General features: G+C 42.9%; 2 protein-coding genes across 2 annotated transcripts in view; one reads left to right on the top strand and one right to left on the bottom strand.

The window, feature by feature from the left end:
* Positions 1-11,097, top strand: part of LOC149328112 (uncharacterized) — a 40,542-nt gene extending 29,445 nt beyond the window's left edge. Inside the window, exons 2-3 of the mRNA XM_089560008.1 lie at positions 9,646-9,699; positions 10,373-11,097. Coding sequence (XP_089416134.1) covers positions 9,646-9,699; positions 10,373-11,097 — 779 coding nt within the window. The remainder of the gene's footprint in view (positions 1-9,645; positions 9,700-10,372) is intronic.
* Positions 1-16,812, bottom strand: part of LOC149328104 (uncharacterized) — a 398,869-nt gene that overhangs the window by 52,944 nt on the left and 329,113 nt on the right. The gene's annotated exons all lie outside the window — the stretch shown is intronic.

Here is a 16,812-nt window from a genome sequence, read left to right as displayed (position 1 = left end):
GCTTCGTGTGACGAAAATGCGGGAAGTTTCTGTCACCCCCCGTTTGATGCAGTAAGTTTTACTGCTCTTTGTTATACCCAGAGCCATATCGAAGGCCACGGTTTGCGTCGTCTTGCAAAATTAATAAATCGATAGCTGCTTAATTGCTCTGTCGTATGGTCAATTGCAGCAATTGGTACTCAGACATCAAACAACGAGTGTTATATCAGGATATTTTCTCCAGAGAAGGTGCCGTTTTGAGTGAATGCCTTTAATTGTAACCTGTTTCGCGTACGCGAAGCCGGTCACATTACGGTCCTTGCTTTTGTCGTGATTACTCGAAAAGGCGGGAAATTTTAGCGGCTGAAATAGCCACCGGTCCGTAATTCACGCAGAGGATTAAGTAGCCCGCCGTTTGATGCTGGATTCTCTTTTACCTCAATTGAAGTGTGATTTGCCACAGATATTTTCGATCGGTGTGTTGCGAGAACGAAGTGCCGCCTAACTGCTGCAAGGTACAACTTAGTCATCAAATAAATTTATAAGGTAATTTTCTGCAGAGACAGATGTTTGGTGAACACTTTAATTGTGCCCCCCAAACATGGAGTGCAGACGCGGAAGGAACCACCTTTTTGTAATCCTTGAAATAAGATGTCTAACGCTTTGTTCTATCCTGGAAATCTCATTTCATTATTCTTTCTACAGCCGTGGAAAGTCGCACAGGTTGCGTCGACCCGTTGCAAGGGCCAAGCACCACCTAACTGCAACAAGGCACATATCTGCAATCAGTCGATTCATTGCAGTTTATATCTTCCCAGTTATGTGTGCCCTTATTTTGCCCTGTATTACATATGTTATACTGCCTTGCTTTCTTATGTTACTCCGTAAATGTAGGAAATGTGGGCTGCGATGTGGGCTGCGAAAGCAGCCTCTCTTTCTAGTAGACCTCTGGCGGACGCTAGAAAGTTCCGTTTTGCTTTTCGTTTTTGTAATTTGTAATCGAAGGCTCAGCATTGCTGTGTTGCTGTTTTTGAATGTACAGACATGAAGCAGACATTCTTGGTATGCTCATTAATTTTCATGTGGTCTTTGGTAGCTGCCATGACTGCTGTGCACAACTGCAGTGAATTCGTGGTTGAGACTGCCCTCAGGGATTGGCTTCGCCATGCTCCAGCGAGGCATCGAGATGCATTTGGAAAGGTATTTCACTCAGTTTTCCTATGCTTCAAAATTTTCATTGTGTGTTATCATTTTCTTGCAAAATTTGTGCTATATTTTTGCATGGGCTGAAGTAGTGCAACTATTTCACATGGCGCGTGATATTTTCTGATAGAACTTTGGAAACATTTCAATGCCTAGGCAAGGGAGCATTCAGCTGTTCTAACAAAAACTGAAAATGAGCAGAGCATGCAGTTTGCATGCATGGGGCATACGCCAATCTGTTGTTATTGTGCTGATTTTATAGCAGTGAAAATTCCACTTGGAAGTTCTCGATAGTGTCCCATGAATTTTGTACTAGTGCAACTGTGATAACCAATTTTTATTGTCAGAACTTGGAGTCTCTTACCTAAGACTACAAAACTTTTGCCTCAACATGTAGAGAATCCGCCTTTTTACACTATAGTTAACGAGCTCGTTCGGCTGAAAACACGGCAAACCCCTCCATCACTCTGGAAAAAATCTCAGAAATTTCAAATGAAGTTAGGGGGGGGGGTCCAAATGTAGGTACAATTAGCGAGGAGGTTGCTCTTGGGGGTATTTCGTAAAGTAGAGGTAATTCGTTAAATTCGTGTATTGCAGCTCAAACCCAGGCACTTTCTGTGCCAGGTGGGCATGCAACACAAAGGCAATGAAGTGCTGTCGGTTGAGCGCGTTACAGGAGCGACTAGCTAGCGGATGCGTTGTTTGATTATAGAGATTGTTCATCGATAATTTTAATCAATGGTGTGATTCAACATTCAAAATTGATAAATTCAGAAAGTGTCAATTTTTCACAGATGGCCATCAGGGAGAGAGTAGGCTGTTATGATGTGTGAAGTTTCCATCAGGTGTGCTTGCAGCTGGGGGTACTGCGGAGCGATGACATATCACATGAGGTATCAACAGTTAGTACTACTGGTCACTGGGGGAGCACTTGTGATGGCGCTCTTAGTGTCTACTAGTGTGTACGCTATCTTGTGTACTGTTAAGGTGAACCTAGCCATCACCCTAATTTTTCACATACCTCTTACTCTTGTACCTGAAAATTTAAGCTGCAGGAACATTCTGTTTAGGTGCAAGCATTTGATTGCCTACAAGTGTTGCGATAGTCCAGAAGGCAAGCCATTCAGCTCATTAGATGATTGCAGTGTCTGTCCCAAGTGAAATACAGTTGCATTAAAGCGGGCAAATTGAAAACAAAAAAAAGGTTTGATGTCATGACTGAGTTGATTTTGAAGCACAATTGTGTAGTCTACTGCAGTGTTTTATGAGTTGGAGTGCCTACGTGACACATAACCATGTGGAAAATTTGTTTATTCACTTCAGCCAAACTGCCATTACAAAATAGCTGGCTTGTGAACTGGTGCGAGATGTTTTGCCTGTTTTATTTTATAGTGAAGTCCAGAGATAAGGCAGAAAATGAACAAGGGGCAAGCTGGAGGAGAGGATAGCTGTTTGTGTCTGTTATAGCAGATTGAGGCTCATTTTGGATTGGCTTGTTCGTTTTATGCTGTCGAGAATCTAATCTTTCCTCCTTCTTTCTACTGTAGTGCCACATAGATGTAAAGATTATGTTTTGCATTTTGTGTTTGTGATGTCTGGTGAATGAACATTCTGAAAAATTCGAAACCAGTGGTGGTGTGTTCTCATTTTTACTATTAATTTGGCATTCGGAAACTGTTCAAGGAAGCAGGACAGAAAGATCACATGAAGAAACAGGCTCCATTGTTCATTTCTAAAAGCGTAAAAGTTAGCGTTGATGCTGTATTATAGTTAGTCCAAGCATGCTCATGGACCCTGTTCATTTGTAATCAGTATAGGATGCACACAGCTAGTTCAAGGAAAATAAATTTTCAGGATGCTAGAAGTTTAAGGTCTTTTATTTATTTTGGGCACAGCGCTGAAGTTTCCTTGTCGCTTTTGCTGCCCAGCGGAGTGGCCTATGCACAGCTGAACAGTGAACCTACTAACTTCAAGCCAGAACAAGAGCTGCAAGGCCTCGTCGCTTTTGTTGCCCATTGGAGTGGCCCATGCATAGCTGTACTGTGAGGACCGGCTGAAGCAAGAGCTGCCGAGGGCTCTTTACGGGACTGCATATTTTTAAAAGTTATAAACGCGTGAAAAAAGAATCTGGAAACAGTATGCAAGCAAAAGCTTGTAGGCAGACTAGAAACAGGACTTGTCACAAAAAAATCTAGCATCACAATTCAAATCGCAGTGAATGGGCTGGCAGGGACTGCGAACAAAATGTTCATTGAATAAGCTGGTAATTGAATATCCACCAACACAGCTTAAGTTGCTTATGATGTGTTATGCTAGAGTTTTTTATGACAACTCCTGTTGCTAGTCTTTACTTGCTCCTGCTTGCATATTCATTTCAGCTTTCTTTTGTTCAACGCAGCATTTATTTCTTATGGTAGATAGCAAAGCAATATGCCATATGGTCATCATTCATTTGGACTTTTATATGTATAGGTGCCGTCAAAAGTAAACGGAAGGCAATATTCAGGAAAAAATTTAATCATTGGCCCCCAGTTCATGCATCCTTGAATACATATGCGCCGCCCAATTGTGATTGTGCGAATTGCACTGTGCCCAAACAAGCATGGACCATTATGCTTTAGATTTAAAGAAATTAAATTTTTTTGACAAAGTCGCCTTCCATTTACTTTTGACGGCGAGTGTACAGTGGTTCTGTTCTGTACACCTCAAAGCTAACGTGAACAGCATTTCATGTCATCTTTTTTGTTTAAAAATGTGCTTTTTTTACTGCAATTTCTATGTGCCTTAATTTGTCACTGTTCCACTCACCTAAGTAGTTTTAGTCCTTTCAGTACAGTGCTGCGCCTAGTCTGCAAATAACAGTAACAGCTATTACGTTTCTTTGCATTTCTTTTGGCATTTGTCTTAAGTGATTGTTTTGTACTTACAGTAAACAGTGAATTTGTTACTTTTCACACATTTGTTTTCTATTCATTTAGCTAGGAGGAAAGCTAGCCAGTCCGCATTTATTTGAATTTTTGTGTTTCTTTTCGTTCCGGCTCTTATCATTTAACATCGATGTTGTCATATACATTACCTCCTTTTCTATTCATTTTGAAAGAAGTATCTACTAACCAAGCTTCTGTTTGCACATTCATGCTGTATTTTTGGGACAGCAATTTGTTTTTTTTTGGTCTACAAGCTACTGTGCTCATATTCAGTTTACTTTCATTTTTTGTATTATTATTATGACTTGTTTTTAATCGGCAGCCGATATAAGTACTCATCGTTGTGTTCAGTCTTTTGCAGTGGCTGTATGCACATTTCACAGTGAACTCAAGTAGCACTCTGCTTGCGTTTTGTATTCTTTTTGAGTATGGCCTTTTTATTACAGTGCTATGTGTCTTAATTGTGACAGCAAGAGTAGCCACTGTTAGCATGTTTTGGTTGTGTTTTGCTGAGAGCTGTGCTCTATATACTCACCTACCAAGCACAATAGGCACTATTATTGAGCTGACTTAAGTGACCATTTTGGTGTTTAGTTCTTCTGTAATGTAGTAGCTGTGTTTCGTATGCTCATTTTATAAACACTAAAGACAATCCCTTTCCATTTGGGTTTTCTTCGAGTGTTTTGCTGCTTAGTGTTAAAATGTGTTATATGCTGTTGTAAGACATTTTTCTAAACAATGAAGATATTGATGCCAATTTAACGCGGCTGCGAAGATTCTGGAAAGCTTGATGTACAATGAATATCTGTTGTAAGTTTTTTCTTGACCTTAGCTAGACTAGAGGATTGAGATCCTAATTATTGCACATCATTCAAATCTTATAGTTTACTTTTACTACAGCGTTTATCAGTCAACCAACATGCTATCTGTATTAGATAGCCTAAATGCAGTTTATACAGAGGCTTCAGGTAGATACCAGCTGCTATACACCTTTCCAAAAAGGGCTCCCTGGGCGCTGCCATATTGTTCCCTGGACTGCAGTGGGCACATCGCGCTAGCAGGGTGGAAGCGACGGGGGACCCGGTTTCCAGCAATCCAGAGAGGATGTGTTTCGCCGCTTCCACCATGCTAGCGCGAGGTGCCCACTGCAGTCCAGGGAACAATATGGCAGCGCACAGCGAGCCCTCTATATACTGCCAGTGAGGCCTCTGTTGCAATGCATAGGAAGTACTGTAGATGTCTAACTGCCCTATGTGCACATCCATTATATGCAACAAATGTCCAGCCGTAACATGTGTACAACATACTATTTTAGAGGTACGGATGTCTTTCTGATAATCCTGTAGATATCCCCTCAATGTTATGCAGACATATTTGGAGATCTATCGGACACACACAATGTCCAGCAAGTGCTGTATTTGTAGGCTCCATGTGGTTATCTTTGTTCCCTCATGGAGGCTGTAGCCATGGGGAGACGGTTCGCTTTCAACAATTTCCTTTCTCTCTCTTCTTTTTCGACTTTGGATGCTGCCCATTTGGTGAGCGCACAGGCCCTTGTAGACCGTCCACTTACGGTTTCAAAGCTGCCTTTTTATTTCTCTGTAAGGTCGACATGCTCTTTCCGGGGCGGTCTCGCGAGGGCTGAGATGCTCTTCGATCTCCGCGCTTACTGGAAGCTCAACCCGTTCATATTTGGGGGTATTAACGGCACCTCCTTGTTTGCTATAACCGACTGATGCGGCCGTAGTTGTATCTGAAACATATTGCCATTGCCCAAGGCATACTTTGATGGTGGCACCGCACTTGTTCATGCCAAGCAATTGTTTGTTGTGTCTGTGGTAGTTATTAGTGAGCTCTACTGTATCGCATGTGCGTCATTCCACAGACACAAGCAGATGCATTTAAAATAGGCAGGTGCCTGCTGCATGATATGTGCTCTATATACAAAGCGTATAAATAATGCTGTTGTGGCTTTGGAGACTCCTTGTTAGTCTACTGTGCTCTGTTTCGATTTTCAGACATGAGGACCAGTATTACGAGGCCAGGGTAAAATGTGCCTGAGGATGAACCTTCGAAAGCAATGTACTGCTGCGAATACGCGCAGAACCTTGCTTTCACTTATTTGCATCAGCAAAGTTAGGTTCATGAGAATCTACCTGGATCTGCCAAGGGAACTAGCCTGACCAGCTGGGCTGAAGTGAGAAGCATTGTTAAAGATACTCCAACTGACATTGCATTTCAGCTGGTGGAAAACATCAGTTTCAAATTTTTTCACTCGCAGTTAACAGCACACTGCAAGTTGCTCTTCTATTTTCTATCCATATCCTTTCACATTTTGTGTCTAGAGAAGAAAGGCCACAGAAAGTGTTGTTAAATGCGCTTTTTGTGCATTGCCGTCTACACAAAAGCGGACAAGTTCCGATGCCTGTGACGTTTGTGTTTATTCCAAAGTGACCCTCCTTTGCTCTCTGTTATTTTGCAGGCGATTACAGAAAAGCCAATGCGTACAAGGTTCCACGCCTTCCACCCTTTCATGACTCCATTACTTCATGCTTAAAACCTGGAAAATTCCATGTGAAGTGATCTCAGTGCATTGTGTATCACAAAGTGGATTGGAAATAGTTTTGATGTCATTGCTTCAATTACAGGGATCTTAATAACGAGGAAAGTGGGCATTACCGTGAAAACAAAAGTTTTGTTTAGTGAACTTGTTTCGTAAGCAATATGGTTCTTTCCCCTGAAATCACAACAGGCTCGCTTAATGGAGAAGGAAGGAGGGAATAACGGGAGGCAGCATAGTTGCCGCTAACAGTTGTTCCTGTTGCTGACGAGGCGCTAGGTTTTTTTGTTCGTTTTGACTCGATTGTGGTTGAGCAGAAATCACTGCTGTGGAATGGTTGACCAGTTTAAATTAAGCTCTCGGTGAGATTCCCATTTCTGTCGTGGTATGAAGAGAACACCTGAAGTTGAACGTAGCCTATTACCTATGTACTCTTGCGGTGTGCACTCAGTAGTAGAAGTATTAGAATCATGATATTTGGTCACTCAGAACCAACCACCAAGAGAGGATTATGCCTGTCGTGCAAAGGACATTGGTCTTCCAGCTATCTTAGCCAAGCCAGGCACTCCACATAAAAAGGGGTGGATAGGAGATGGGAGGATACTGAGTGGTCGTCCTGCATTCCACAACACAGTGAGTGAAACTGGGCTATGTTTCAGGGCAGTTATTATATTCAGGTGATTTCGCATAATTTTGGAAGATGGCCTGTGCCGGTGTCTGTAGGGTGTTGGATGTCAGTTTGTCAATTAACTTTGTGATGTGGAGAGTCGAAAAAAAATAAGCAGCTGGTGCTCATCTTAAATAAAAGAGAGGCAATGGTTCCAAGACATTATGCTCGGTTAAACATGCAAACGGCCGAAAATGACGCCTTTACTTTTGGTGCAAAGTGGGGTGAATCTCCCTCCATTCTATTATTCAGAGATCAAAGCAGGATCTCTGGAACTGAAGAGACGGTCATTGCGCAAGACGGTGTGCGAGATCACACGAAAGAAAACAATGTAATTGTGCTGGACATTGTGGTTGCTGTGAAAAGTGTGCAAATTGATTATTTCATTTATACCATATTCTTTCGTGTTTTTCACTTAAAGCAGAAATATCGTGTGAATATTGCATACATTGAAAGAATTTCACTTTTGATGAATGTGTGATTGACACATCAATTTTTATATTGATTCTTCTTCTGTACAGCCACACATATTTTCAAAATGCTTGCTGTCGTCATTCGGTGGGACTCCACCAGGTTTCACTTTGCTCTGTCCGCTAGGTGGGCTCTATGAATATTGGGGCACTCCAGAAACCCTGCTGTCAGTATTGTGTGGTGAATTCTAGATGGTGTCGTATCTGCTGCCGTTCACTGGTTTATGGGCATTTTTATGGCTTTGCTGAAGAGTACGCTATGATTCCTTGTGGTTGGTCACAGGTGACTGACCTCACTTTGTCATGTGCGAAGCATTCCTGACTCTGTCCAAGCTATGTTTGTTGCTGTGTGCATTTAACCTGCATTCTGACGTCTTCCGTTCTGTTTTGAGGCTATTTTAAGAGCAGGCGACATTTGGCTTATGGGGTGACAATGTTTTTTTTAGTTTTCTAATGCTTAGTGCTGTTGTGCGCATTTGTAATTCATCAGGTGTGGACTTCAATTCATGATGATTGTGTGTACCTTGAATTATGTTTGAGGAGGAAATTCTTTTGTTATGATGTGAAGCCATTTGAAAAAATTTGTTTCCCCAGTGTTTCTGTATAGCTCTTTGCTCTGTTGACCCTGTTTACCTTGTGCGGTGCTGACCTACTGAAGCAGTGCTCTTTGCCGTGTTGGCCAAGGCAATGCAAGCTGTAGCAGACTTACTCGTCCAAGAACCACACTGTTTGTCTTTTTTTTCTGATTTTGCCGGAGTGAGTTCCTGACGCGTGGCAGGTCTTCACGCCTCACAAAATGCCTGATTTAGTGTTGCTGCGATTCTGATAAGTGATGACAAGGTGTACTTTTATTCTTTATTTCTTGCTTCGTTCACTCTCCCCGCATCAGTTTCATAGTCAGTGGAGGATGCACCACGCATGTAGGATGTGCAGGGTTGTAATCTCAGTACTAGCACTGGATACCCACCAGTGATGCAATAAGCAAGTTTACCCCCTATCTTGTGCTGGGTGCAGTGCTTGGAAATGGGCCTTTAACCCCAACCTGTGTCGAAGAAAGTGCCTTGAGCCTTGGCCCTATTTAGCCAAAACTGCCCTTTCACCATCTCACCTATTGTCATAAGCTTTCATTTTCATTACAATTTTTCATCTCACATTCGAGGCGTGGGCCTTACCCGAGTAAATATGTTACGCTCTAACTGCACTTGACACGCAGTAGTGTGCTGTTTCAGATGTGCTTCTACTGGTTTGGTTAATGGCACTCTTGGAGCTGCTGCAGGGGAAACACCGTGTTGGGCATGTTGGCCACACTTGTGGGCGGCTGTAATCTTGGCTGCAAGCAAGCCTCCTGACAATTTGTTACCAGTTGTCAAGCTCTGAAAATTTTTTTCCTACGTGCTGTACAAAGGGTGTAAGGGGTCTTAAAAAACAGGAGGAATCCTGTCCCAATGTGTTTTGTCTCTAACCATAACTCACACTCGTTAGGTTTTAAGCCTACATACGCAGACTTGTACAGTCCTTCCCATGAAGCCAGTTACTGTACTGGCGAACAGGTCTCTAATGTAGCTGTTGGTTTGCTTGCAAATACTTTCCGATATTTTTAGGTAACTGATTCTTTCATGAGCATAATTATAGTTCTCGTCTGGAGGCAGAATTGAAAGTTTGGAATGTTTGCTTTGGAACTTGATTGTTTTTAAGCCTGTCCTACTCAGTTTACCTGACCTAGCACAACGCTTGTATGAGATGGCATGCTATTTTCACCGTCTCATCCACATAACACCATGTGAGTTGTTGCACATGTAATCCTGTGTCTTATGGATGTAACCTGTCTTTCACTTGCAGGCTTGACCACCAGAGGCCGCAAATACGGTGTATTTTCTGGACAAAACTCATCAGGTTAGAATCTTCACTCTTTCTTCATTAATCTGTTCCTGAAGGTTGGCTTTCAAAGAGAAGTGTGAAGAATACAGAAGCTTCAGTTCATACAGCTCTGGTGAATTATGATGATATTTGCCCTTGATATTCTGGAAAGTTGTTTTCCAGAATATGTGAACTGTTGACCAAACTGTCACTCCTGTGAGTTCTATGGATTGATGTTAGGACTTGTGCAGGAGTCCAAGGCCTCATCAGGTTTTTAGCCTTTAGCTTTTGCTTCCTCTTGTACCCTGTCTAAGGAGCAAATAAATAAAACAAAAATGGCAATGTGGTAAACTTACGTAATTGCCATTTGTTGGGTATTAGGCCCACTTGGGCTTAGGACAGCGTCTATCATGATGGCAGTAATGCAAGTGCTTAGAATGGATTTCAAATGCTACCCTATTTTGTTGGCAAGGATGACATTTTATTGCAGCTGAAATGTCTTCAGCTGCTTGCAGAATTCATTCTAGGGATATCTTTCTTCAGACCTGAATTCTTCTTAAGGCCGACCTATTCAATAAAACTTTTCATAAACATCAACAGCTGTTGACAATTATGTCCTGCACATTGATCTTCATTTCCCTAGCTCCAGGTGAGCTGTGCAATGTTGGTTCCTGCATTTGAATGAAAGTATTCTTCCTTTACCACACAGGTTCAGTCACCGCACAGAGCGACCATGGTGCACCTCCTGTGCAAGATTCAACTGGTCAAAGGCGCCCAGTGAGCCACTGCATGGAATCTACCCCTTCTGACAGTGGTAGCCACCGGGGTAAACCTGCAGTAAAGAAGGTGCACAAATGCACCCACTGCAGCAAGGGATTCAGAAACAGATCTCAGCTGGTGGTGCATCTCCGAGTCCATACTGGGGACCGCCCATACCATTGTGATGACTGTGGAAAGAACTTTGCAATTAGGTCCAATCTGAAGGCACACCAGCGCACTCACACCGGGGAACGTCCTTACGATTGTGACCATTGTGGTAGCAGCTTTGCACACCAGAGCACCTTAATGCAACACCAGCGCACTCACACAGGCGAGCGTCCTTACCATTGTGACTATTGTGATAGCAGTTTTGCACACCAGAGCACCTTAGTGAAACACCATCGAACTCACACAGGTGACCGTCCTTACTGTTGTGACCACTGTGGTAGCAGCTTTACATTGAAGAACAGCCTGGTGGCACACATCCGTACCCACACGGGTGAAAAGCCGTATCAGTGCCAGCTGTGCCCCATGGCCTTTGTACAACATTCAAGTCTTGCGAGGCATGTGAGATCCCACAAGGGCGAAAAGCCGTTCCAGTGTGATTTGTGCCATAAGACATTCGCTCGGGGAAAAAATTTAAAACTCCACAAAAAGACGATTCACAAAGAATAGCAGCGGTTTCTAATGCCCTTACTCGATATGTTTTCCTAGCTACCTTTTTATGTGCGATCTAATGAGATTCTAGCTTAATGCTGTGTGATGGGTGGTGGTAGCTAACCTTCGTCTTTCTTTACATTTGTATGTTTTGTTCACTTTTAAAGTTTTTTTCAGGAAAATACATTTGTTGTTCCCTTAGGCTAGACACACACTCGCGATAAGTATTTCCTGAACACAGAGAGTAATCCTGCTATGCTTGTAAACCCGCATGAATGGAAATGAAATCTCGGTCATACGTGGATGGCATCACTTCTCGTTGGAGAGAGATTTTAAAAACATTGTTCCCAATATTACAAAGAGATGTAGCATACCAGAGATGTAATAGCATAGACGTATGCCAGTTTACCGCAAATTGACTATGCACGCTAGTGGCATGGTTACAATCAGGCAGGGCACTGCGCATTGGGAGCCGGCGTTCAGTAAACCAGTCTACATCTACGCTACTTCGTCTCCACTGCGCTAATTTTCTATTGCTAATGCCATTTATCTGCCTGCTTCTGTGAAAAGATTCAAGGGTGTAAAACATGCACAACTATTCTTTTTATTCGTGCAGTCTGAGTGGGCGTATTTTTGTGATGGTCATTATAAATTCACGCATTTATTAATGAGTGAATTTATGAACCGATTGAACCGATTTCAGTTTGTGTGACAACACAGGAAAACCTGCTCTTGTGTTAATCTTAGTGTGTTTATTCTGGCAGTCCTAGTGGCTGGAATGAGGGGGCGAACGGCTAGTGTCCGACCTCGTATTGATGTGTCTTGTGTTAGTGTGCACGGTTTAGAACAGTTCTCTGTACTTCGGTATCAAAGCCAACAAAAAGAGTTTACGAACATCTACATCACCATTTCTCAGACCGCTTTCTCTGCTGGATATAAATGGCATAATATTTGTGGAGCATTATATTCACACCATTTTTATCTGTTGTGGTTGTCAGAATATCAGGTGTTTATGACCATTTCAGTTTGTGCTAGCTTCTTTGTTGTGTTGGTGTTACTTGAAGAAGCCTTATTTTTTACACTAGGTGTTCTTGATAACAAGCTGCAGGAGTCATGGCTGCTGAAACAAAAATACTGTGATTAGTGCCTAAGACAAACATTGTAATCTTGTATTGTATTGTACCGCACGTGATTTGGGTCATTTTTGTGAGTTTTCATAGTGCACATAAGTATTTTATTCCAGTTTCCATTACACATTGTGAATACGTTCTGGCTGTTAGTAAGGTGTTCATCATAACTAGTTGCAAGGGTCGTGGCTGCTGAAAGAAAAAGTTCTTTGATTGGTGCCTATGAAAAACATTGTTATTTTGTAGTGTATTGTAAGGTTAGTTTTTTAGGTTTGTTGTGTGAAATTGCACATGATTATTTTATTAGATTTGCGATTACACAATGTTGAATACCTTCTGGCTGTTTGTAAAACTTACTTGACATGTTGTGCATTAAATTCAAAAGCAGTGCAGTTCTCTGGTTAGCCTTTTTCTTCGAGTAGCTGATGTTTCCTTTTTTTTAGCATTTTGCTTCGAGCTTCCACAGACATCATTGTGCCTTGCATCCAGGAAAGAATTTTTATTGCCACTTGCTTCAGCACTTGGTTCTGGTTCCCACAGCAAGTCTATCCTGTCTAATAGCATTGCATTTCCTGTGACACGACAATGGGCGGTAGTTTCATCGGTGGCTTTGGAGAAAACTTTAAACCTCTCTTTTTCTCAGCCACTGTGTATTTCCATTCGGTTACATCCATCCATTCTGATTAGAAACATTGAACAACGTTTTCGGTGATTTGAAATTAAATAGCCTCCGCTTTTCATAGTTGCACGATGGGAAGTACTTTCCATGTCTTGCACTCGCATTCTTTGAAGCTCAAGCACAGTTAACCCATATACACCTCGCGTCCTATGTGTAGTACACCGCTTTTTATTTGTGCATAAACTCAAAGTTTTTTCTGTATAAGCTTGTGCCTGCCAACGTAGGTTCAAAAGGGTCTAAACTTTTTCTATGTGGGGATTTAATTGCGTTCGTTGTGTATGGTGCGTTGTATGCATTAAGAAAGATTGCGCAGTCTTGTCTGGCGCCAGTTTTGAAATTCGGCCTCGCTGACTACATTGTAATGCTGCAAGGAATACACATAACATTTTTGCATTGTCATAAAAGGAAACCACCATGCGTTATGAGATATGAGATTTTTGCTTTGGATGGTCAGAACTGTCATAACTGACGGCCAGTTTCCAGCCAACTATACCTTGTGCATGAATGAAACTTTGCAGCATCATAAAATATAGTTAATTTAGGTTGTCTAGATGGTCCTCATAATGTTTATTTGAATTTAAATATGCCCACGCCATTCATGCAGACAAGATGTACGATGGCGCAAGCTGCATTGGGGGTGGCATCAACAATTGCATAAATTTCGTGCGCTGCGTTTTGGACCAGTTCTTCAATCTGTTGCTTTACACATTCCTGTTTGTGTGTTGTCAGTCTGTAAGAATAAGAAGCTTTGAAGAAGGAACTCTATGCGCATGCAGAGCAAGCATGACTTCGTGCGAACCGTTGAAGGTGACTTTTTCAGCGTACGCGAGTGAAGACATGGTATGTCTTTGTGTGCACGTCCCCAAATGTCACTGCGCAGTCATGAAAGATGCAGGCTTGTTGATGCCTTTACCAGTAACCTGAAAGGCACAGCAGTTTATAACCACAATATCAGACAAATTTGCTCCATAGAAACCTGCTGGAGTTTTTCCTATAAACCTGCTATTTCATCACTTGCATCTGCGGATAAGTAAACGCAACAGGCAGCAGGGTTGTAACTGTCGTTAACCTGTCTAAATTCAATTTGTGTGTGTATTCTGCTCTGACCGTGTCACTCACAAGGTCGCCAGTGAGCTTTCCACGCTTAATTTCTCTTGTAGCGGGCTTTAGCAAGGACAGCACGTTGGTGGAGATAGATGTATTTGTTCTTCTCTGTCCGTGATCACACAGAAAATGCTATCGTTAATTCTTTCGGTGTTATGTATGACAAGTGTTCACGGTGCACTGCGGTGACTTGTGCAAGCTGCGGACCATATCCAAAAAGGCGGCAGTACCTGTAGCCAGCAGTTTTCATCGAATACCGGTACAAACAGGCACTAGTTACTGCAACTCAGCAGGCCTTTTTTTTTGTATATGGAGGCCGTCCCCCTCTGCATGTTGCCGTGCCATGCAAGTACGAAATCCTTTTTCTGCGTCTCATTAGGCGCTATACAGGAATGAAAAGTGCATGCTACCGTAGCATTGCACTAAATGGTCCGCTTTAAAATACAGGACTGCCCGCAGTATTAAATAACATTGGTGTTGATTGTCGTTTTCTTTTTTTTTGTGCTTGGCCTGTTTTCTGTGTTCTCGTTTTGCAAGCATTGGAGGAGCATCAGTAGCCAGGGTAAAAACATTCCAGAGGAACTGCTGCCAACTTATTCCGGCCCATAGCTTGGTGCTACTGTCCTGTAAAACAATGTATTGGGGGACATATCTTTGTACAATGCACTAAGGAATTCCCCATTTCTGTCTGAGCTCTGTCGAGTGTCACGTTGCCTACTAGATTACAGTGGTTAATTGTTTTATTTCTTTTGTACTGCGGAACGTGGTTTATTTGCTATGTATTGCGGGACATGTCTTTGTACCACGCACTGAGATGTCTCCCCTAGATTAAATGGATAACTGTTGGCATCCCCTCTGTACCAGGGCTGTGGCGAATGCCGCCTTTCCTAGTAAGATAAAGTGGTTCATTGTTATATTTTTCTACTGCCCCTTCCTTCTTTGTAAGCTTTGAATCCTTGTCTGTCTTTTTTCTTCAAGGCTATTTTTTTTGTATTCTGCGCTATATACCTTCAATTTCTTTGGTGTGCTGTGCACTTTTTTTATTCTTATGTTTGTTGGAGTCTGATGGCTCATTAGCCATTGTGTGTCCCCTAAGAGTTCCTTGCGAGTTACCCGCTAGCTCTTCCAGGTTCTCAAAATGTCCTGCCTTCCTTATTTGTCATTATGCCCGTTCTAATTCTAACCATCTTTTAATTTATTCTATATCTGCTTTTTTGTCAGTTATTTGGTAAAATATTTGTGCTTGGAAGTCTCAGATTAAAAGACTGTATAAAAGTAAGACAGTAGTTCTTTTTGCTGTGCAGTTGGATATTCAGCTTGAAATCGCAGCTGAGCAAATATTTTTCTGGTTGAGCAAATCTTATGGTTTGTCATGCACATTCTTACTTCCCAAATTGAAAATACTCTATCAGTTATCACAGTGTTGCAGTGGTTATGGCGCTCAGCGGCTGATCCGAAAAACTAGGGTTCAGTCCCGGCCGCGGCGGTCGCATTTCTATGGCGGCGAAATGCTAGTCTTGTGCACTGTGCAATGTCATTGCATGTTAAAGAACTCCAGGTGGTCACAATTATCCAGAGCCCTCCTGTGCGGTGTCCCTCGTAGCCTGAGTCATTTTATCCCCGCAGGGGGGCGTCTGCAGCATGCAGACGTTGGTGAGTGGCGACACCACGGGGGTAACCCGAGCATCCGCAGGGACATCCCCGCAGGGGGATGATGGTGAACAATGCGTCACCACGGACCCGAGCATCCGCGCTTAGCCGTGCGTGGCATCGCCGTGTCCGGGGAAAAGGGGATCCTGGTGGTTGAGCCGATGCCGAGCGTTTGGACCCTTAAGGCCCCTCGGCGGAGGCAACACACCACTTTGGCCCCAGCTTCCTGTAGACGGCTCCTCCGGCCTGACCCGACCGGGGGAAATCGGCAGTTGCCTTTTCCTATCCTCCCCTCTATCTTTCACTTTCCTATTTCCTTTCTTACAACTTTCCTGTATCCTCCTCTCTTCTTTGTTTTTTCCTTTTTTCCTGGCGGCGAGGGTTAACCGTGTGTGACCAACTACCCTGAGTTGAGTCATATTAGGTTATAGTTAAGGTGTACAGCTGGCGTGGGCAGGACTTGCTTTCAAGTTCCTGTCGCGTCCTCCTGTTGGGCTCCATGGTGGGTGGCTGGCACCATGACCGAAAAACCTCAATTTTTTATGGCTCCCCCCATTTCAAAACTTGATCGCTCTCTCAAGAGACGGCGGACCGAAGCAGACGACTTTTTTCAAAAAAGAAAAGTATCATTTCCAAAATTTCACGTCATCCATAGCAAAGCAGAAGAAACGCAAGCAAGGATAATATCCCCATTCCAAGTCTCAAAACGCTTGACGGATGCCTTCGGCCTTGGCTACAAGGTGTCAAAAATGGCCAGTGGCGACTTACCTCTTGAACTGCGCGACAGCATACAACACTCAAAAGTTGCAACAATTGTATCCATTGGGGACATCCCTGTCTCTGTGACCCCACATCGGTCTCTGAATACTGTACGAGACGTCATCTCTGAAATAGATTTTGTCCACCTTTCTGAAAAGGAAATGCTCGAAGGACTTACTGACCAAGAAGTTATAGATGTCCACCGGATCAATATCCGGAAGGATGGCAAAGAAGTGGACACCAAACACCTGATCTTGACATTCAACATGAGCACATTACCCGAATTCATTGAAGTGGGCTACCTGAAAATAAATGTAAGACCGTATATTCCCAACCCACGCAGATGTTTCAACTGCCAGAGATTTGGCCACGGCTCCCAGAGTTGTCGCTGCCGCAAAACTTGCGCAAAATGCT

The sequence above is a fragment of the Amblyomma mixtum genome, chromosome 9 (assembly GCF_055824585.1).
Source record: "Amblyomma mixtum isolate Tamu chromosome 9, ASM5582458v1, whole genome shotgun sequence".
Classification (NCBI taxonomy): Eukaryota; Metazoa; Arthropoda; class Arachnida; order Ixodida; family Ixodidae; genus Amblyomma; species Amblyomma mixtum.
The sequence above is the reverse complement of the archived record's forward strand: the minus strand, read 5'-3'. Positions and strand labels throughout refer to the sequence as shown.